This window comes from Lagenorhynchus albirostris, chromosome 12 (genome assembly GCF_949774975.1).
Source record: "Lagenorhynchus albirostris chromosome 12, mLagAlb1.1, whole genome shotgun sequence".
In the NCBI taxonomy this organism is placed as follows: Eukaryota; Metazoa; Chordata; class Mammalia; order Artiodactyla; family Delphinidae; genus Lagenorhynchus; species Lagenorhynchus albirostris.
In genome coordinates this window covers 1,408,958-1,431,458 of record NC_083106.1, presented here as the reverse complement: position 1 = coordinate 1,431,458, position 22,501 = coordinate 1,408,958, and the positions used below count along the sequence as shown (strand labels likewise).

The 22,501-nt window shown below is 50.3% G+C and overlaps 1 protein-coding gene across 4 annotated transcripts in view; it reads left to right on the top strand.

Annotated features, from left to right (window-relative positions):
- The window catches only part of SMOC2 (SPARC related modular calcium binding 2), a 155,018-nt gene that overhangs the window by 24,225 nt on the left and 108,292 nt on the right, over positions 1-22,501 (top strand). For all 4 annotated transcript variants that reach the window (XM_060167920.1, XM_060167919.1, XM_060167918.1 and 1 more), the window contains exon 2: positions 21,042-21,213. In XM_060167920.1, coding sequence (XP_060023903.1) covers positions 21,042-21,213 — 172 coding nt within the window. The remainder of the gene's footprint in view (positions 1-21,041; positions 21,214-22,501) is intronic.

The following is a 22,501-nucleotide window of genomic DNA, read 5'->3' as shown; positions in this document are numbered from 1 at the left end:
TGGATAGGCTCTGCCCATCCGGCTCCAGCCTGTGACTCTCAGGGGAGTGCCCGCTGTCCCACCCACCAGTCGGATGTGCAAACCAGTGGCCAGTCCTGTAAGAGATCCAGGGAAGCCTTGGGGAGAGGAGACGAGGAGCCTGCTGGGAAGGGGATGGGCAGGAGGCTGAGGTTACGTGGGGGGCGGGGAGAACCCCGGGAGGCTCCCAGACCCGCCGCACACAGCCACCCGGGCTGGGAGGCTCGGCGCGGGAAGGACAGTGGCCGGGCCGGGAGGAGGTGAAGATACACCTCAGAGGTGCTGCAGTTCAGGTCCAGGCCACCACAATAAGGCGAATATCACGACAAAGTGAGGCACATATAGAAGTGATGTTTACCCTACACTGTAGCCTATTAAGTGTGAAGTAGTAGTACATCTAAAAAGGCAACATGTGCACTCTCATGAAAATACTTTATTGCTAAAAAAATACGAACCATCATCTGAGCCTTCAGGGAGTTGCAGTAGCAGCATCAACGATCACTGATCACAGAAACACAACAAATATGATGCTAACGACAAAGTTTGAAGTATTTCGAGAATTACCAAACTGACGCAGAGACACAAAGTGAGAAAATGTTGTTGGAAGAATGGCGCTGATAGCCTTTCTTGATGCAGGGTTTCCTCAAACCCTCAATTTATCAAAATTGCGGCATCCACACGGCACAGTAAACCACAGTCTGCCTGTACCGACCAGAGGGGTGAGGCGCAGGCAGGAGAGAGGGGGGGTAGGCTTGGAGAGGGTGGGGGCAAAGGGGTCGGGGCGTTGGTCCCTCCAGGCACGTAGAGGTCATCCATGGTGGGGCTGGGGCCCTTGACCAGGTGGACAGGTGGGAGGAGGGGAGGTTTGGGACAGGGTGACCTTGAGGTGTCAGGATGTGATGACTGTTGTCTGCTGAGTGACCGTGCACATTGACCCTTCACAGGTTTGGTGTCCTTAAACCTCCTACCAGTGCCCTCGAGAAGGGATTGTTGTTTCAGTTTTATGGATGCAAGACACACCGGTGGGAAGTCCAGGAATTTAAGTATTTCTGATCCAAACTGTTTTATTTTGTTTTTAGCTGTCCTAAACTGTGCAGAGGGCAGCTGGAAGTACATGAGAGTCTTGACTACATTTCAGAATCGGGGGAGTCAACACAGACACGGTGGTGATAGTCACGGTGGAAATTTGTTTTCGACCCCCGGTTTTCGTTATATGTGATCAGTCACTCATTAGACGAGAAAGTGACATCTAAGCTTGTCCGAGGGGCATAGAACACGTTTTCTGTGTCTTGTTAGGTGTTTGGGGTATTTACTTTCTGCCATTGTTTTTCATAATTCATTCCTTTTTCTTTCTTTACTATTGACGTGTCTATTTGGGTGATGGGCATATAGTTATACATTTTCAGTAGGTTTTAAGTGTTTTATAAGTTAAAAATAAAATACATAAAACGTAATTTTTTAAAAAGTAGCTCAGGTCCACTATAGAAATTTGAAGATAAAAGAGCACATGAGGAAAGTACCAGTTTCCTGTAATACTGTTGCCTAGAAATTAAACAGTGATACAACTTTGCAGTACTGACATTTTGCAATCTTTCCTCTAGGCTGTGTGTGTGTGTGTGTGTGTGTGTGTGTGTGCTGGATATGGGTATATATGTATATGTGTGTGTGTATGTAAACGTGGGATCGTGTTCTACATTTCCACTTTAAATAATTTTGTTTAAAAATATGTTCTACCTCTTTTATATGATTTTTAATGGAGTAACACATTGCTGTTGTATGGATTTAGAGTAACTTGTTTATCCGAACCTCTATCGTTGAATATTTCATTTCCTTCCGATTTATTCTGCTATTAAAACAGTATTTCAGTGAGCAGTGCTGTGCCTGTGTAGTTCTGTGCTCCTCTGGTGTTTTTCATCACAGATACTTTGGATGTGGGATTCCTGGGCTTCAAGACTGTAAAGGTCTCTAATACAGAGTGTAGAACTAGCCAGGGTTTCTGTGAGATGGAACGTTTGGCACCGATGGGACGGACCGAAGCAAAGCACTCCTGAAAGTTTGGAATCAGCAGCTTGATTTCCCTCGGTGTTTGATCTAAGAATCTGTGTTCATTATAGACTTCTGTTTGCAATAACACTGACGACTCCAGACCTTTAACCAGAGTTGCATTAAATTAGATGCGTGTCGAGTCTCAGTTAAGGTCGGTTCACGTTAAAGGCTCCGGGCTCGGCAGTTTCATTTTCCTGTGATTCTGCACTTTTCAAATCCTCGTGTGGCCTAGGAGCAGATGAGCCCAGATCCTGGAAGGACCGTCCTTCCTGTGGGTGCTCCGGCTCTAAGGCAGAACGGAATCGCTCGGCTCGATGGCCAGACCTCAAGCACATGTGTGACCGCCTCTGAGATCACCGACCACAGCCCACCCTGCCCTTCCCCCGCCAAGCCTCCAAGTCACTGCTCGTCACCTTTTCAATTTGCGGAGCCTGGAAATGCATACTTTGGGCTTGTCACACGATCCTTATCATTAGACGTGTGCTTAGCTGGACTTCCAGTCATCTGTTTCTCTCCCCTGGAAAGTTTGACCAGTTGGTATTTTTCTAACTTCCCTTTTCTGCTGCGAGAACGGACAAGCACGCTTGGAAGCTTTGGGCTTTCTTCTGGGATACCTCGAGGCCCGAAAGGAAAAAGATGATGGGACAAGAAATGATGAAGTGTGGTTTTGCATATTGTCTGTGAGTCCTGGCTGTTTGAGGTTGGGTGGCAGCTGGTGGAAGTGTGTGTGTGTGTGTGTGTGTGTGTGTGTGTGTGTGTGTGTGAAGGTGTTGGGAGGGAACTCGGGGAAAGTACTTTCCTGTGTTGTTCTAAAGAGTTATCTCCAAATATACTTGCCTTTTTGGGATCTACTCCCAATGAAACCCAGAACACACAGCAGAGCTACCTGACAGTCTCCAGCATTGCATGTTCTGCAACGCGCCCCACCCCAGGTGGACCTTCTCAGGACGCAGTGACCACGTGTTACTGCTCCAGCTTCTCCCATTTTCTCCCCCAGAATAACTGAGCACGTGGGAACGCGTGAGTCTTTGCTGAGTGGATCTCAGGCCTGCCATGCCTCTGATGGCCTGTAAGACCTGCGAAGCAAAGTGGGGCCCTCGACAGCTGCCGCATGCCCACCCGTTGACGGATATTGGGGGTGACGTCCAAGAGTCACCCGCCACAGTTCCTGGCCTCCGGGGTTCAGGCCAGTTGGGAGCACAGGGACAAGGGTAGAGGCCAGAGCACCAGTTGTACCGATGTGCTGGAGAGATGGGTTGTGTGGGATAAAGGATATTGTAGCTGGGGACGTGACCGTGGCTAGGGTAGCCTGAGTCTGAGTGAGTCCCCAGAGAAGTGCAGGATCTTCCCTTGCAGAAGCGGCCAGCATGGCATCGTGACGTGGGTGGGAAAGTGGTTTTAAAATGAGTGTTTCTGAAGGAGGGTCGAGGGCCATGTGCTGAATGGGGTCTCCTAGTCCGGTGCTGCGACTGACAAGGCAGACGGGGAAGGGGGTTCACCTGAGGCAGAGAGCTTTTCCTCGACACCCCACCCCACTGGAGTTTCAGGTGCTGCCATGTTGAGCGTGTCTCTGTCCATCTGAGCCCAGAGACGGGTGTCAGGAGCATCTGAGGAAGTGCAGCGTCTGGTTTTGAGCAGCCCTGGTTTATAAATTGTGTTGCCATTAATTTGCAGTTTAAGATACAATACTTGACTTATATTTGCGAGTCCTGGCAATACTATTATGTATAGCTGATCATTTATGAACATATTAAAATGTATTTATAGACTGCATTTTAAGACACCTCTCTTCCATAGGGTGAAGAGTCAATACATTAAAAGTGCTCGTGGTTTCCGTGTATTAGCAATGAAGTTCGAAAGGCAATGTGGCTCTTCATCAAATTCAAGAGTACTCCACATAGTAGAATGATTTTCTAATATTCTGAGCGATCCGAAGCCCACAGGACTGAGCCCCAGGACACGTGGACAGTTGGGGCAAGAGTGAGGAAGCTCCTTCCTGATTATTCTGGGCGGCTCCTGCCTCGGATGCTATCATAACTGACCTTCTTACTTCTTCCTTTCTCTATGTGCCTGTAGTTCTTTCTTTTTCTTTTAAATTGAAGTACAGTTGATTTACAATGTTGTGTTAGTTTTAGGTGTACAGCAAAGTGATTCAGATATATATATATATATATACACATACACATATATCTATTATTATTATTTATTTTTCTTGCGGTACACGGACCTCTCCCTCCTGTGGCCTCTCCCGTTGCGGAGCACAGCCTCCGGACCCGCAGGCTCAGTGGCCACGGCTCACGGGCCCAGCCGCTCTGCGGCATGTGGGATCCTCCCGGACCGGGGCATGAACCCGCGTCCCCTGCATCGGCAGGTGGACTCTCAACCACTGCGCCACCAGGGAAGCCCCGTATATCTATTCTTTTTTAGATTCTTTTCCCTTATAGGTTATTACAGAACACTGAGTAGAGTTCCCTGTGCTATACAGTAGGTCCTTGTTGATTATCTGTTTTACGTATGGTAGTGCGTATCTGCTAATCCCAACCTCCTAATTTATCCCCTCCCCTTGATCTTCTTACTTCTTCCTGTGGGTGCTATTGTTTTGGCAACTCTGGTCCAGCCGTTTCTGGCTCACTCACTGTGGACTGGACTCATCCAATGAGTGAAAGGGTTTCATTCCCAAAGTCACTGAAACCAACCGAATTGCAGAACTCAAGCATCCGGTGTCTTGATCCTCAACCGCATGGGACAGGATTCATAGATTTTACGCCCCGTCACCTTCTGTTTGTGTTCTGCGTGATGGGAGGCCTGCAGTCCCCCAGTCTCTGTGCCGTGGAGCAAAAGAGAGGGGAAAAAACAGACAACTTAAGGAAAAGAACTGCACTGTGTCTTTGCTCCTTATTCAAAGACTAGCAGTGAGCAGTGTCGCTGAGATCAAAGTTTGATTGGCATATTGTTAGGCTTAAAGGGCTGTTCTCTATCAAGTTCATCCCCGAGTTGCACCCGTGGCTTCCTTCCCCAGAGCGGTATTGGCTGCGAGCACATCCAAACCAATCGTGATTCACCATGAATCAGGAACAGCGTTTTGGAGGCTGATGCATGAAAACCTATCTGATTCCCTGTTGAGTTCGTTCAGATTCTATTGTGGTTCTGCACTGTTTTACAAAAAAAACAGTCCTGGTTCCAACTCTCTGCCATCCAAATCCACAGCTTGTAACATTTCATTACAGAGTCAAGGTCCAGGGTGAGACCTCAGCCTACACAGAGCTGCCTTTCCTGGAAAAGAAGCATAAACAAAGGCATTGATTCCACCACCCCGCAGGGCGCGTCCGTGTGTGTAGGGCCTCGTCCAGGGCGGCTCTGTGCCCTGAGGTCCTGGCCAGCTTTGGATGTGGCTGTGACCGGGCCAGGGAGGTGCAGGTACTGGAGAGTGAGTGTTTGTCTTTTTAGTGTCTAGGTCGCTCATTCATTCATTCATTTTTGGTTTACCCTTTTTGTACCACGTAGGAGCAGATAGAAGGTGGGCAGCTGGGGCTGGGGGCTGAGAAGGTCAGAGGACGCTGCCGGCCAGAGCATGGGGCCCTTAGACAACTCCCTGCCGCCGCTGCCCCCGCCATGTGGGCACGTTCCCCCTGCAGGAGGCGTCATGCTTGTGCTGGGCTGTGAGGAGACTGTAGGTGGCATCCACGTTGTCCCTGAGCGGCAGTCTCTGTCCCGGATGCATCCTGTCCCCTCTCCTGGGCACGCCTGCCCTTCTCTCCACCTCAGCTGCTCACTGATTTCTGCCACGCGTAGCAGACTCGTTGCCATTTGTCTCTGCCTTTTCCTTTCCTGCCGATGGAGCAGTCTGAGATCAAGGTGTCTGCAGGGTTTGTTCCTTCGGTGGCCGTGAGGGAGAATCTGACCCAGGTCTCCCTCCGGCTCTGGTGGCTTATTGGCATCTTTGATCTTCTCAGGCCTGTAGAGGTATCACCCCGTCTCTGCCTCCGTCTTTATATGGCATCTCCCCGTACTCATGTCTGTGTCCAAGTTTCCCCATTTTATAAGGACACCAGTCATACTGGATTAAAGGCTCATTCATCTTCCTTCAGCGTGACTCAGTTTAACTTAACTAATTGCATCTGGAATGACCTTATTTCCAAATAAGGTCGCATCTTGAGGGGATGGGAATTAGCATCTCACATATAAATTTTCCGGGGAACACAATTCAACCTACAGTGTCAGTGGGTTTGAGGTCCACTCTCATTGAGTATAACCTCATCTTAAATTGATTCTATGTGCAAAACCCTTGTTTCCAAACAAGGTCATATTCACAGGTACTAGGGGTTCAGATTGAACATATTTTTTTGGGGGGGGCACCTTTCAATCCACAATAATACCTACACAACGTACTTCCTTCCCTTAGCTTTCAAACTCTCAGCCTTGCTTAGGCGACAGTCTTAGCTTTCTGAATGTTCTTGTAGGGGGAGGAAATAAGGTTCTCAACCAAGTCATCCCAGCCCCTCCCAGTAAAACTCTGTTTTAGAGTAAAAAATATTGGGGGGTGGTGCCGGGAGCCAGGAGAGCTTCCTTTGAAGGCCATGGTAACGTGTATAGAGGTAACTGCTGTGGACCAGAAGGAGATGGGCTCCAGGGTGGAGGGTGACCCCTTTCCAGGGCTGATGCCCCGCAGAGAGCTCCCTTCATGCCACCTCCTCTACGGTTCATGGGGGGGGGCGCTCTGGTGAACTTGATGGAACCCGAGAAATCACTCGGTGCAAGCCCCCATTTTATAAACGCTGAAATCAGCTTTGAATTAGGGAAAACTGTCACCTGGGTCACCAGGCACTGGCCCGGGAGCTTTGAGACTGCAGGTCGGTAAGCACGGATGCCAGGCTGTACAGGGCTGGTCCTGCCTCACTTCACCCCTCGTCCACGGTTCTCAGTGCCACGTGCTGTGGCCACGGCTTCCCTGTGACCGTGGCAGCAGGGTCTGGGCTGAGGCTGTATTTGGGATTTGAACTCGCTGCTCAGACTGAGTAGGTGGGACATGGCGGGGAGCCTGCTGCCTCGGCTTGGGCATGTTCACGGGCCACTTAGAGTGGGGAACACGCCTCCCCTTACGAAGGGTGACCCTGTGTGATTCTGGGCAGTTGACCTCTGACAACAGGACATACTTCTGGATCATCGTGTATAATTTACAGTGGGTCGTCCCAATCCATCGCATCTATTTCTCCTATCAGGCCATCCTTACCGTGTTTCTGCGTAATGCAGCACTTTTCATCTGAGTCCAGTTGAAGCTGGATGAGTCTGAATTCCAAAGAGGCCAGAGACAGACAATACTGAACAGAAAATCGACTTTATTAAAATCACAAGTGAACTTGTGCACGTGAAGTTATGGATGCCCAGATAATGTAGAAAAGTTATTTCCAGAATGTTTGAAGGGTGGGACGAGAGGAAAGGGCGAGAACTGGGGAAGGATGCTCCTGAGACCCGGACAGTCTGAGAAGGTTCTGGAAGGTGGAGGCTCCTCTGGTTTAGAGTCTTGTGATGACATCGTCCACAGCACCTGTCTTTCAAAACAAGGTCAGTTAACCCTAAAACACTCACGGACGACTTCCGCCAGAGTCAGGCCGAGCTCCAAGTGACTGTCTAAAGATCAACATTATTATTACTAATAACAATAAAATGCTTAATGAAAACTTAAGCCAAAACATTAATTCTGTCGTGCATTAAACTATCTGCACATAGGAGCTGCAGGAATGTTTTAATCTTATCAGATGGACATAGATGCAGAAGAGCTGTTTGCATTGACTTAACTGTGATTTTATTTTGTTAGGAAATTGAGACACTGCTTTTAACCATTTTAGGGCCGCCCACTCATCCTCCCTCAGTTCTCTTTCTTTGATGAACCTAATTTCCTCACTTTAGAAGCGAGTCTTCTAATTTATTGAATACCTTTTAATTAATCAATCTCTTTGAATTTTAATTAGTTTTGAATTTGCTTCTGGAATTACCAGTGAATTTATTTAAACAAAATAATGTCTCCCCCATTTTTTGACTTGCACGTGAAAAATGACAGGTTGTATTTGAAGAGAACATTTCTTGCAGAGGCAAAAATAAGGAGCCTTCCCTATCTAACCCGAAAAACTCAACTGTACTTAAAATGAAAGCTTCAATCTGCCGTTCACGTGAGAATACTCTTGGCCTGGAGCCAATCCTCTTAAAGGTACACACACACACACACACACACACACACACACACGCACCCGCATGCGCGTGCATGCGTGATGTTTATTTTTAATTCACAAGACTTTCATTTTCCCTACTCTGCATCCCCTTTAGTTCACCTTATATTTTAGAGGCAAGAACTATCAGAGGCGTCAAGGGAGACCCTCATCCCCACGACCAGCAGCGGCGCCAGTGGTCAGGTTCTCCAGCGACTGGCCCATCAAATGTGGTTAATCCGCACCTGGCATGTTCCCCCTTCTGGGTTGTCAAGCCCGTGACACAGGCCACTGATGGGGATGAAACCACATGGCCGAAGTGCAAGCCTGGACATCAGTTACACGTTTCATTGTAACCGCAGTGTGGGATGATGTTACTAAACAGCAAAGTTGGTTTATCTAAATGAACTTCTCTCTTGGTTACGAGGTGACCATGGTGGCTGTGGGTCAGTGACACTTCGAGGGATAACGTTGTCTCGTAGGACAAAACGTGGACAGTGCAAGAGGCACCCGTGTGTTCTGGCCTTCCCTCCTCCCTGCACGAAACAGTGTCCTAACGGCATCGTCTTTCTCTGGTTCAGTGTCGCCACCTGCACAGTGAGGGGAGGTTTCTTGATTTGCTTGTTGAGGGCTTGTTAGTTTCCAATGAGATTATTTAGGAGAAAATTCTCTGTGTTTTGGCATGAAATCTTGCTGAGTCCTTCATAACTTTGCGTGAAGGTAGTTTTGAAGGAAGACTTCACAGATTTGAACAAAAACTAAACCAGTGGGAGATTTGGATGTGCTCAGAAGTGACCTCTTTGAAGGACAACGGGCTTGAACTTTCATCCGTATTGGTACAGATTTGTTAAAAATCCAATTCCCTTTACTTCATAATCTTACCTTGTGCAAGAAGTGGTGTAGCTTTGCACAGTGATGGAGGGAAATGTTTGGTGAATGGTGTACAAACTTGAAAGTAAGTGACAGGTTTCCAGAACCAAAGGAAAAGTCCTGCTCAGAAAATGGCATTCAAAATATAAAGGCCAAGGTATCTGTCGCATGGACCCCGTTATGATAAGATTTGGTCCTGTATTAGTGTTACAATTTAAACTGACAATAGTTTGATATATTAATATCAAATTTCCAGGTCTATTAAATCCTGGCTCATTAAAATTAGCTTTAGATGAGCAAGTTGCCGATGTGGATATAATTTATTTTCAAAAAAAGATATAAATCCTAGTTTCCTTTTTCTGGTTAAACGGCAGCTAAGGAAATCTATTTCAACCGGCTCTTTCATCAGACATGTCTTCTGGTTTTAAGCTGTCTTTGTGCTGCTGCTGTTTCCGCTGGTTCTTGCCCCTCTGTGTTTTCTGACGAGAACTCCTGGAGGAATTGGATTCTGTGCAGTAGTCCCTTTCTGGAATTTTGCATGTCAACAGCCGTGGACTCAGTAACTTCAGAGTATTAGGAGTGTGCAATCATTCTCATGCCTTTGGAACAATCCTAAATTAAAGTTTTGTTTCTGTTTCCATTATAAACCTCATTGTTTTCTTGGTTTGAGTTTATTCCAGTCATGTTGGTTGAAATCTTGGCGAGTTTGTTCAATAGCTATACCAGATGTTATTAAGAGTAGCTTTTCCACTTAAGCGTTCTGAGTGAATTTACTCTGTGAAACGGTCAAGTCCGGGGTCTGGAACCGGGCAGCTGGACAGCAGGGAGTAAGGCACCAGGGTAATCCTGCCTCTCGTTCTAATTAGGAGATTTTAGGGGTACAGAGTGCTAATTCACTTAGAAATACATAAAAATAGTGGGTAGGTCTCTTCATTTCTTCCCTCTACTCTTTTTCTGAATTGAACACCTAGAGAACATTTCTCTGGATTTTCCTTGAAGCACTTTGTAAGGGTCAAAGAACCCATCTGAATCCTTTTGGTCAGTGAACACGTCCTCACTGTCAGAAAGGTGGGAAAAACTTATGAGTACACCGGAGATTAGCAGTGCCTCTGACGTGTTCTGCTCAGAGCTCAACAGATCTCCCGGGGAAGACATAAATGGACAAATGTAGCTTCCTGACACTGATGTTCGGTGATTCTTTCCCCCAAAGGCGGTGGAGCTCCAGGCTGGAGCAGCCCTTCCCGGGACAGAGCCGGCAGGGGTGGAGGAGAGGGGTCAGCCCCGCCAGAATGGGGGCACTGGTTCAGGGACCCCCAAATCAGCAGCCGGCGTGTGTGTGTGTGTGTGTGAGCCGGGCCTGCGTGTGTGACACAGGCTCCCGTCAGGCAGGGAGGGATTTCTGTTGCTCTGAATGGACCCCGGAAGCCAGGATGCTGCAGTGAAGGGAAGGACCAGCGCTGCCCCCTGTTTTCCGGGCCCCCTCTTTCTGCAGGTTCCCCTCCCCGGAGGGGAGCCCATGGCTGCGACCTTGGCTGCAGTGGCCTCGGGGAAGCTGCCAGGCCCTTTTCTCTGTCTGGCATCTGCTGGTGGCCTCGCCTTTCCGGGCTGTCTTCACCTGACCCTAGGCGCATGGCTGGGGTCCCTCCCAGGGCTCTGAGTTCTCCTCTGAAAACCGCCTGTTTGTCATCCTGTCCCCTGGGAACGTTTAATTCTCTGGAAAGCATGGGATGCTTTGAGCACCTCGTGGAGAGCGGTGCAGACATTTGTGATGGGCTAAGGTGGCCGTCGGGAACACCAGTTTGGAAAAGGCCGAGGGACCTCCTGGGACAGAGGGTGGTCTCTTCCCCCTTGATCCCCTACCTCCCCCCGCGTCCCCGCACCCATTATTCATGGCAGGGGTCAGCCTCCCCGAGGACAGGGCCCCTCTCACGTCACCCTTCCCCTCCCCCTGCCCCCTCCGTCACCCCCTCCCCAGTTTGGGCTTTTGCTGGGCAATAATTTGTCCCCCCAGGGGGAGGGGAGCTCAGGCCTGTGTGAGGGTCACACATCCCCACCCCCCGACTGCCGGCCCGCCCCTCCCCACCGCTCTTTACCACCATCTTCTTGTACCTCTCAGGTCCCTCAAAATCCTCTCTCTTCCCTCCAAGTTTCTCCTCCTCCTGTCCTTAAAGTATTTATCTTTCCTCTCTAATTAAAGGTGTGAATTCCAGGAAGACTTTTTCAAAAAAACGATTGTTTTCTCAGCATTTTGTATTTGCCTCATTAATACTGTAGCCTGGAATGCATATTGACTTGTCTTTCTGCAACTGGTCCTTTAAAAATTGGGGTTTAGGAAGTGAACTACCCTTCCTCATCGCTTCCAGAGCGGCGTCTACAAGCTGCCGGTGATGACAGGCGTGAGCTCACACTGCCCGGCGCCGGGCTCCAGGGGGTGCTGAGAGCGTGCACGCAGCCAGTGCAGCCTAGCAGCTGCATTTTAAATTTCTTTTCACTTGAATTAATTTCAGGGCAAGCAGCTGTGTGTGACTGGCGGTCTCCGCGTGGACGGTGCCCCACGTTCCAAGGTTCGGGTTGAACTGAACGTAGGGCAAGTTGTGAGCTACCTGACGCTGGACTTCAAGTCCTAACCAGCGAAATACCTTGTGTCTGGGTGACGCACACAGATGAGGGTGGAGAGCTGTCCCCGCCGCGTTAGCACCTGGGGGAGAGCGATGCAGACACCCGCCGAGGGCGTCGGGTGATGGACCCCAGGAGCGCCGGCAGCCCGTTCCTGCCAGTCTCCGAGACTGTGCTCGTGCACTTCAGTGACGATGACAGCTTTGAGCAGTGATGTACCAGCATCGGGAGATGCAGATGGTCCGTTTCAGAAACCTGGGAAGAGAATTCCCCTTGAAGGCCCCATGCCTTGGCTATCTCCTAACATAAACAGGGCCTCTTAAAAATGTGAAGAATCTGTTGTAACGTGTAAACCGAGGTGATGGGGGAACAGGCCATTTTCCACTTGTGCAGATGCTGACGTGAACCACCCGCAGGCCCGGAGAGGGTGGAAACCTGCAAAAGAGACGAGAGGGCAGAAGGGGGGCATGCCCACGGCACCCCTGCAGCCCCTCTTCCGTGCGCCTTTCCAAGGCTGCTTTTCAGAAGTGGGTCCTGTGCGTGGGTGCAGGTTGAAGCCTTTGGAGCGGGTGCCCTGGGGCAGGAAGACGCAGCCCTGACCCCCGGGTCGTGTTCACAGCCGTGCATGACTGGAGTGAACAGCAGGGACCCAGGCCTAAAGTCCTGGACTTGGTTGTAGTTTGTCCTGGACGAGCTGGGTGACCTCCACGGCGACCCTCCAGCTCTTCTTTGGTCAAATGAGGCAGCGGGGCTGGTGTCCTCTGGGACCCTCGGTGTCTTTATCGGTGCCCTGACGACACTCCATGCTAAAGGGGCATCCTCTGCCCTTGCCCCCAGGGCGTGTGGACCAAAGGCACCCGGCTCTTATCTCCACAGAGAAAGGGAGTCAGACTTCCTGCCATGGGTTGTGGGTTGTGGCTGTGTGGACGGGTGGAGGTGCACATGGGGGAGGGAGGGTCTTCTCTGTGCCTCCTCGTTCCCTGGGGACCCCTCTCTGCCTGGCCCAGCACGGAGCGTGCGCGTCCCTCAGTGCTGGACGGTGAGGTAGTCCAGCCTCCGGATACAGAGGGCTCTCAGGGCTCATTCCCTTCTGCTCCTTCACTCAGCAGACCCTTGTTAGGAACCTGCTTTGTGCTTGGACCCGTGGGGAAACCCTGCAGGAACCAGACCAGTGACCGTCCTGATTCTCACGACCCCGGTCTGCAGCTAAACATCCTTGCTTTCGACACCGTGCTTGGGTATACGTTTCACCCCAGAAAGGGCAAGATCGCGAACGCAGGAAGAAAGATGAGGTTGGGGTGTGGTTGAGGATGCAGACGATGTTTCGGATGCTGTGCAGGTCTCATCAGAGCTTGGATGTAGACTTGGAACTGAACTCTGCCTGGTCTCTATTGGGAGATCAGAGGCCCCTGGCCTTATGCGATGTGTTCATTCTCACTTTTAAAGTGTAGAAATGGCGTGAGCGCGCTGGAGACTGGGTGGCGCGTCCCGGTTCCTCGCCCAGGGAGCAGTGTCTCTCTACCTGCTTGGCCAGCAGACGAGACCGTCTCACTGCGACATTTTCACCTGTTGTTTCCAGCGGGGTTTGTCCTTCTGGTTCCCGCTTTACTCCTTTCGTTCTGTCCTCAGTGGCAACGGTTCCACCCTGTAGCTCATCGTCTCCTGAGGTTTGGCTGAGAAGCCAACTATCTGGTGTCCCTGCTTTCGGATGAATTGCCCCTGCTTTGCAGGTCTCTTTTAATATTCTCTAACATGTACTTTAGTGTAATTTGCTCTAAATGCTTTGAAATGAGAAGGAGCCTTAAAAAAGACACGCTGGCTGAATGCCTTTGGAAACGTCACCTCATCGAGGAGCGCGTTGATCTTCCAAGGGAAGGATAGCAGGGAGGGGCTGGGGGCCGCGCGCGGTGCGTTTCACTGCTCCAGAGACGGGGAGGCTGTCAGGGGATTTATGAGTGACGTGTCGTGACAGAACACAAAGGATTGGCCACGTCCGGACACACGGAGGCGCCAGCTCTGCGTCTCTCTCCCTGTCATCCGGCCACGTGTCAGCGATGCCACCTGCAGGCCCCTCTCCAAGGGCTGGTGCGCAGAGCACGGTAGGGCCCCAGGCATCCCCACGCCCTGTCCATGTGCACAGATGTACCAGGCACCGTATCTGGGGTGGAGACTAGCGACCCTGGGGCTGACCCCCAGCCGACGGTGACGTGGCCAACTGCAGTGTGTAGAGTGGAGGCTTTGGAAAATGGAGTCAGACACGAGCTTAATACTTATTTTCCTGGTTGATTTACGCTTTTGTTTTTAGACACAGACAGGGCGTCTGTATGATCTCTGTGTACTTCAGCCTGGGGGTGTTTGAAACAGACCTGAGAGCGGCGCCCGCGCAGGGGGTGGCGATGGGGGACGGGCCTTTCAGGTGGTAGGGCAGGTGTGTCCCTCCCAACACGCTTAGAGTGAGAATGCCAGGGTTTCGATGTCTGTCCTAAAGTTTCAGTGTCTGTCGTGGCCTCTGCTGTTTACTAGTCCCGAATCCCTACACCTGTTAGTTCAAACAGCTTCTTTTCCCTGCCACGTGCCCTGGTAACGCCATAGCGGTGCCACCTGGTCCTGTTATGACAGCTCCTCAGACAATGAACATTTATTGAGCACCGACTGTAGACCGGACGCGGTGATGGGGCGCGAGGCCTCGTGGATGAGCACACGCCGTCTCTACCCTGAAAGAGTTGTGGTCCCAGGTGCTCTAACGCGATCAGTCGAGGGTCCACTGTAATGTTCTCCCATATCCCAAATGTGCGTTGTCTCACAGAGCTGTAGCCTGAGAAAGACATGTAGCTGTTAAACAGCCATTTTGCCTATTCCTTGGTTCTTTTGGGGGTCCTGGGTGAGAACGGGCACTTAATTGTAGGTAAACCCATGAAGATAGTGCCTGCCCAAAGTCCTGCGAACCTTCCTTACACATCTTCAAGTCATCAAAAGGGTGGTGACACCTTCAGAACTGGCATGGCTTGTATGAGCAGAGGTTCAGCTCCACTGCAGAGTTTTTAAGGCATTTGTAGAATCCACTTTCTGCAGACGAACCACCTCCGAACCATAAAAGTAACGGTTGAATGTTGTCACGTAATTTTCAAGTGAGGATCAAAGATAATTCTTGCACTAAGGTAGCACTATCCACGTGATATTTTATTAAGGAGAATTTTAGAACAACGACGTTCCTACTGACTCTCTGATAAACTTAAGTCCGGAGCAATCAAAACCCAGGAGTTTCTTGAATTACCTCCCAGATGTACTAACAAGAAGAAAAAAGATCTGCTTTCATCATTGAAATTAACATTGATGTGGAGACAGGGAAGGAAAGTAAATAAAAAAGAAAGGTTTGGGGGAAAGAGCCGAGGTTTGCAGAGCAGGAGGTACCGCCGAGCATCTGCCCCTGGTTGTGGGACCAGGAACCAAAGGCCGCCGTGCGAACGGTGACCGGGGGCCAGAGCACCAGAGAGAGGCTGGGACCCGAAGCGAGTAAGGACTCCCTGAAAACGCTTATAAAAAGTCTCCTGTCCACTCAAACAAAAGGCGAAGGCAGCCCGGAGATAAAGAAAACAGTCGCAACGGCCTGCGTGCCCCGGGGGGTCACTCCCTGTCAGGCTGCTGGCGCTGCATTTCTCTGGGTTTTCTCAGTCCTGGGAGGGCTGTCTTTGTGCCCTACACGCGGTGGACGACTCTCCTGTGTCCGCTCCTCCGTGGGGTCCCTGCAGCCTTTGCTGCGGCCCGTCTGCCGGGCCCCCTCTCCGGGCACGGGCACCCCCTTCCCATGGACCCTGCGTGTGGAGCCCACCTCCCTCGCTCTGGGCATCTTCCCGCAAAACCTGCTTCTTGGTCCTGACCACCTAACTGAGCTCCCTTTCTACTTCATGCTCCGAAGTTTCGTTTTGAAAATGACCATAGATGGGAGGGTCACTTAATGCTCCTACCGTGGACTCGAAACCTTTACGACCGTGTAAAGGTTTACCAGGGCGAACTCGCCCTGTGTTTGAATCCCTGCTTGGGAGGGCTTATTTCAAGCGACATCTGCGTGCCTTCCCCAAGCATCTCTCCTGCACTATTTCATTTCACTTTCCCAACAGGCAACAGTGTTACCACCTCCGTTTCACAAATGAAGAAGCCAAGGATTATTGGGCTAAAAGGACGACCGTCCCAGGTCACACAGCCAGCTGCCCGTCTCCAAAGTCAAGGCCATTTCTTTGACCACTGAGCCCTGTGGTGCAGACCACCTGCCACACACACTGGCATTTTCCAGCACAGACTGTTGGCCACTCTCTGTCTCTTTATTGGGTTTATAGCTTTAATCTAGTCATAAAACCTAAACAAATTCATCCCAATAGTTTGCCCTTGGTTTTTAAATTCCTACAGATGTCCCATAAATACAATGAAAAGGCCCAAAGAGGCCCAAAGTGATGATGGGGACACACGTTATCACTACGTTGCTATCTCACTGCGTTATTTCACTCAGGGTCTTAAACTTGCTAAGACAGAGCCCCCTTTGCAGGCCCACAGTCTGTTGTCTTCACTTCACGTTGCTGGCTTGTTTTTCAAGTCAGGAAGGCAGGGGCGGGGACAGGCACCTAAGGGAGAGCCGATCCCACCGTCTCTGTTGGGGTCCGATCCTCCTGGTGCCACGCCTGCCTTGCAAAGGAGGCAGCTCCCTTGCGGGACAGACGCCCTTCCCACCCGCGCTTGTCTTCATCCTGTTCTCCACAGTGTAAACCCCGTTATTTTAGTTACTCTCACAGCTACCTCAAAGTCGGCAGAGAAAGTATCATTGCTCCCGTTTTACAGACAAACAGACCGGGTCGACACCACACTCTTGTAATTTTGACGTTTGCTGAACGTCCTGAGTAGCATCGAGCAGCGGCAGAATCCAGTTTTCATTGGTTTACAGTCAGCACCATGAACGCTGCAATGGGGCCGAGTTAATTACAGAGGACTGGAGAACCGTACTAAGTGGGTTGCTTTCTGTAAGACTCCGTCCGCTGGCGTCATCTGTGTGTAACAAGGGGAACACAGGGTTGGGAGAGTTCTGGCGGCAGGAAGGGGACCAGCTACCCGGACCCCTGGCAGCCCTGAGCCTCCCCGGTCCTCAGGGTGCCTCCCAGCTCGTTGGTCTGTAGGCCAGTCGCCAGACTGACCCCACAGCAGACCTGCATGACGTCACTGTTCCTGATTTGCTTCTGGTGATCTGTGCCCTGGGATTCCAGGCCACATCCCGTCTCCTTCCTGGGCTTTTCCAGTCTTCTCAGATGGTCTCTTTGAGGAGCGTTTTCACAGCCCACACCAGATTCAGCAGGCTCTCCCGCAGGGCTCTCGGACACTGTTCTGCCTCGTGTGACCCGGTGATCATGCGTCGTCCTGCACCGCACGGTAGTTATTCGTTGGCCCAGATGCTGTCGTGATGCTTTGTGGTGCTGTGTTTGCTGCCTTCTGGAACCTAAGCTCTGTGAGGACAGGACCGCCTTTGAACCCTACCCCACGCCCCTCCTGGAGTCCAGGAAAAAGCCTGGCAGAGGGCTGTCCCTCAACACTGAACTGAACAAGTTCAATTCAAGCTGGACCTGACTTTTGATCTACCTTAGAAACACAACGTCCTTAAAGAGTGTGAAAAAGAGGCAGAGAATTAAAATACTGCAGGAGAGCGTTTGTAAAACACGCACGATTGGCTTTTGTTAGTTCCAGCAAACGAATGAATGAGTGAATGAATTGATGAGTGAGGGAATGAATGAGTGAGAGAATGAATGAATGGGTGAATGAGTGAATGAATGGGTGAATGAGTGAATGAATGGGTGAATGAGTGAATGAATGAGTGAGCGAGTGAATGAATGAGTGAATGAATGAATGAGTGAGTGGCTGTCTCCCTGGGGGAGAACTCGGGGCAGCAGCTGTGTTTCACTCAAACGTCTCAGCTTCAGGCTCGAGGCTTTAGAACACCATCTCCACGTTTGTGTCATAGGTTCGGGTTCTCTGTTCCACTAGAAAGTAGGGAACTCTTTCCTGAAATCAGCGAAAGCTTAGCCTCTAAAGTGGAGAAGTTGCCCTTTAGCAGGTGTGTTTATAACCGTGTCCCCGGTGTCCCCGCCTTCCCCCCGTGGTACAAGATCACTTACTCTCTCAAACCCCCCAGACTCACCCATGCCCCAGACGCCCTCGCGGTTCTAACCCATCTCACCCCCAGCGTATGAGCCTCGTGCTCGCGTCACGCTAACACGCTTACTTGGAAGCTACATTCATTTCCCGGTGGTTCATCATTTAGAAGGTTCTCGCTTTGGGGAATCTTACAGCTGCCGGATTATGTAATTCAGAAGTGTTTTTCTTAATGTGAACCCATACCATGTGTTATCCCATATTCTAATCAGATATCAGTATCACAGTGAAGAAATTCATCCGTATTAAGAGTGTTTTAACCCATTTCTTACATGTTTTCATTTTGTTCCTGCTTAAACCCATGCATTTATTAAAGCAGAAGACGGATCACATCTTTAATCCGTTTGCACTTGACCTACTGTTTCCACTGCAGGAGTCGCATGACGTCCAGGCAGGCACTGCACATGCACCCCCTTAGCTTCCTTCTGCCCCTCCCCCGCAAGGCACCTGTGCAGACAGCCCTGCTTCCTGAAAGTAAAGGAGAGGGGGCCCTGGGACGCTGAGGTTGTTGTTTTAATAGTGTTGTTCAAGGTGTAATTGATTTCCTTCTAAATTTGACAAAGTGCCTTTTATCTGAACTAGTTTGAAGACCCTCAACCCAGTTCTTTAGTGAACACTGAATTCTTTAGAATAGGACTATTTCATTTTCCCTCCAGGGCTTTGTTTAGCAAAGAATCCAGCTCCCTTAAAAGCTCATTTTCCTCTGTACACTGTCTCCCCTTAATTGCTGTTAAAAACGGGGAGGGGGAGAAACATGCAGAAAGTGTGAATCCCCTCATTTCTGAGAAGGAGCAGTTCCACTGTTTGTTCTACGTCATTAAATTACTGAGAATTATGGTCAAATTGCAAGTGCCTGAATGCTCAGCTTTTTAAAAAAAATAAAAAATAGAGGCTGCGTCTCTACATTTAGAGGAAATGATAATTACGCCGTCTTTCCCTAAGTCATCCGCATTTCCTCGCTTGGGGTTTCAGGAATACAAACAGACCACCTCTTAAACACAAAAATTAGCAGGATTTAGGTTATTTCAGGTTGTCATCTAAAGTGGAAGGGAGCTGCTTCTGGGCGGGCTCCTGTGTGCACTGGGCCTGCGAAGGTCCCGAGATGTTGCACGGTCAAGTTTGCTCCCCTGGTGGCCTCTGTCTCTGTCTATCTTTCTTTCTCTTGCACAAAACCGCTCTGTTCTAGGCCAGCTGCGAGTCATAAGAACAAGTCTACGAAAACTCAAAGGCTTGTGAGGAGAGGAATGAGGTGAGGCAGTGACTTTGTAAGAGGAGCAGCGTTTCGCGCGGATGGAGTTCCTCAGGTGCGGTGCTCTGGGTGCTCCTGTCTCCTGGGAGCTGCCGCTGCCTGGGGGGTACCATCGTGGCTGGAGAGTTGATTCTCATGAATCAGTTTCGGGGAAAGAGAAACCAGGGGTTGAAACCCCTCAGTGACAGAATTCAATCAAATGTGCTTATGGCCTTGCTTTACCCATTTTTAGTAAAAGAACACTTTTGTTGTTGTTGCGAAACCTTGGGAAGGTAATGATCTGTTTTCACTTGCCTCTTGGTTAAAATAAGCACAGATCATTTTGGCAAGTGAACTTCTTAGGAAAACGAGAGCCTGCAGAATGTCTCTCCTGTGTCCCGGGGCCCCACTGAACAAAGAACCGTCCCCCTCCAGGTGCCCATGACCTGCCTCCTGGCTGGAGCCTTTCTCCAGAAATCCGGGAAATGGCCACGGACCTCAGCTCCCAGCCAAACACGCCGAGGGATTGTCCCTCACACCCTCCCTGCCACGGTGCACTTGCAGTCCTTCCTCCCCAGGACCCCAGGTGGGGCTGTGAGGACCCCGCCTGGACCCCGGGAGCGATGTGGCTCCCTGGACAACGGTCCCCCCATGGAGCCTTCCTCCCGCTGTGGCTTCATCTCAGCTTCGGTAGGTCTTTCCACATCGCCAGCTAGGACACTCAGAGACGCAAGGGGAGAGTGTGGGTATCTCTTTAAGGAGCGAAGCACCCTGAGTTTGAGAATGTCCTTTCTGTCTCTTCCTGATGAGGGAACAAGTTGATGAGGTCCCTGCAATTTTGCTAAAGTCCATTCCCTCTCTTCCTCCAGCTCAGACTGGGACAGGGGAGGAGTTGCTGTGAGTAGAGCTCTGCCCCTGTAAACATCACCGGGGCAAACATGCCAAATAAACCTGTTCAGATATACACAGAGCCCAGGGCTCTACACACTGCTGTGGAGTATTGAGTAGTAGCCACAGCTCGGGGTTTTCTCTCTTTCCTTTAATAAATCGCTGTGAAGGGCAGGTGACATTCCAGTGACCAAAGGCTCGCGATGGCGCCACTTCCCAGAGCTTGAAGCTTTATTGGATTCATCTTCGTGTTTGTTGCTTCGTCTGGGTTGAGGAGGCCTACACACGACAGAGGGTGGGACGCACGGGGGGTTGGGAAGCCCGGGGGGTGGGCAGGGCGCACCATCAGCGGTCCAAGGAGGACAGGTGTGGGAGCAGGTGGCCGGATCTAAGCCCCACTGGGAGATGCTGCGAGCTCTGAAGCCCTGTGTCTGGGCCGTCAGAGGATGGGGACCCCAGAGCGGTCAGTGGGGACTGCACGGAGGGGACCCTGGGGCAGGGGCTCCGTGCTCACACCACCTCAGCAGCCCTGGGTCCTGGGATGGAGGTGAGATTGTGTGGAACTGTCCAACAGGGAGAGACTGCCCCCCAGTTCCAGGCCGGCAGGGCACTTCTGATGCCCACGACTTCCAAGGTGATCGCAAAACCTGGTGAATGCAGGAGTCAACCAGGCACTGAATTCACAAACTCAAAGAAAAACATTGCTATTCAGATTATTAAAGGTACGCAGAACACGTGCACCCCCATGCAGACCTGGACGGCGTCCCAGGCCAGTGGGGGAGCCTTCAGGGGTCCAGCCACCAGATGCTGGGCAGAGAAGTTACAGTTATCCAGATGTGGGAAACGGATGGAGGTCGGAGTTTTCAGAGCTTCCCACCATGTGTCTGGGACATCCCCTGGCACTAAGTGTCCTTAGATAGCCTTATGCTTTCCATCGAACACTCTTTGAGATGTCTGGCTTCTTTTTTCTTTGCTCCTCCAAGTTTTTGAGAGTCGACCAAGACAAGGACAAGGACTGCAGCTTGGACTGCGGGGGTCCCACCCAGAAACCCCTCTGCGCCTCGGACGGGAGGACCTTCCTGTCTCGCTGTGAATTTCAGCGCGCCAAGTGCAAAGACCCCCGGCTAGAGATTGCTTACCGTGGAAACTGCAAAGGTAAGTTGCTTTCGATCATTTGTTCAAGAATCAGTCACTGAAGTGTACACCCATGTGCTTTATTTTCATTTGGCTAAGGTTTTCTACGTAAAATGTCAAGGGTTTATGTTGAGAGCATGTAGCGAGAAGAGTCATTTCTGAATCATTTTTTTCTTGTTGAATGCTCTCACGTAAAATGTCAAGGGTTTATGTTGAGAGCACGTAGCGAGAAGAGTCATTTCTGAATCATTTTTTTTCTTGTTGAATGCTCTCTTTTCTTAGAATGTTTTATGACATCATGACACAAATTTATCCAAGGGTTTCACAGAATGTTTCCAAAGTCTCTTAAAATTATTCTCACCAGTTTTTTTTTATTGGTTCTTCCAACTCCTTCTCATTTCACCTTTCAGCCTGTGGGGAGTGTGTAATAGCACCTGTGCCGTTTTCAGTGATTTTTTTTTGGGGGGGGTGCTGATTTCACACTTGTAATTTTCAATTTTCCTGATCTAAGAAGCAGATTTGGAGTTAACAAGCAGCTTAGAGCAAAACATTGAAATGCTTCCCACGTTAATGAAGGGCTTGACTCAGCAAAACATGCTGATATTTCAAGCACAAATAGAGTCAATTTCAGAAAGAGATTTAACCTTCTTTTTCTTATTACCTAGGAAAAAAAGCCACACAGGCTAAAACACCCTTGAGACAGTGTTCTGCGGTGTTTAGCTGTTAGTGCCAACAATCTGCCCAAAGAAAGAAGAGCTACTGTCTCAACTCCGTGCTTGGCCAGGTTTTGAGTAATTTGCTCTTCCTTTCATAATGTGACACATCCTAAGTGAACAGGTTGGGGCCACTGCTCTACCTGACAAAGACAGAGTTTTGCCGGTCCTTGGACGTGGGCGCCACTCCCGCTGACACCCCGCAGGACACTCTGCCCACAGGCGTCGGGGCAGCCCAGCACTCACCTCCCACGCACGTCTGATTTGTGTGCCCTAAACACGTCCCTCGGAGCAAAGTTTGGATGTAACTTTATGCCTTGATCGTTGTTACACACCTCGGGTGTCTGTGCTGAGAAATGAGAAGTGACCTAAGAATGAATTCAAGTAGCAGGTGATCCACCTTTTAGAGAACCTTCTAGAAACAATGGCCTGTGCTGACTTAGCTTGTGAGAACAGGTGCTGTGGAGGTGGCAGTAAAGTTTGAGTTTTACGATCCTCTTTGGTGCCCTGTTCCTTTAGAGAACCCCCCGCAAATGCCCTTTAGGAGGATAATTCCCGTCAAACACTCTGTCGGAGGACGATGAGGAAGCCGCTAT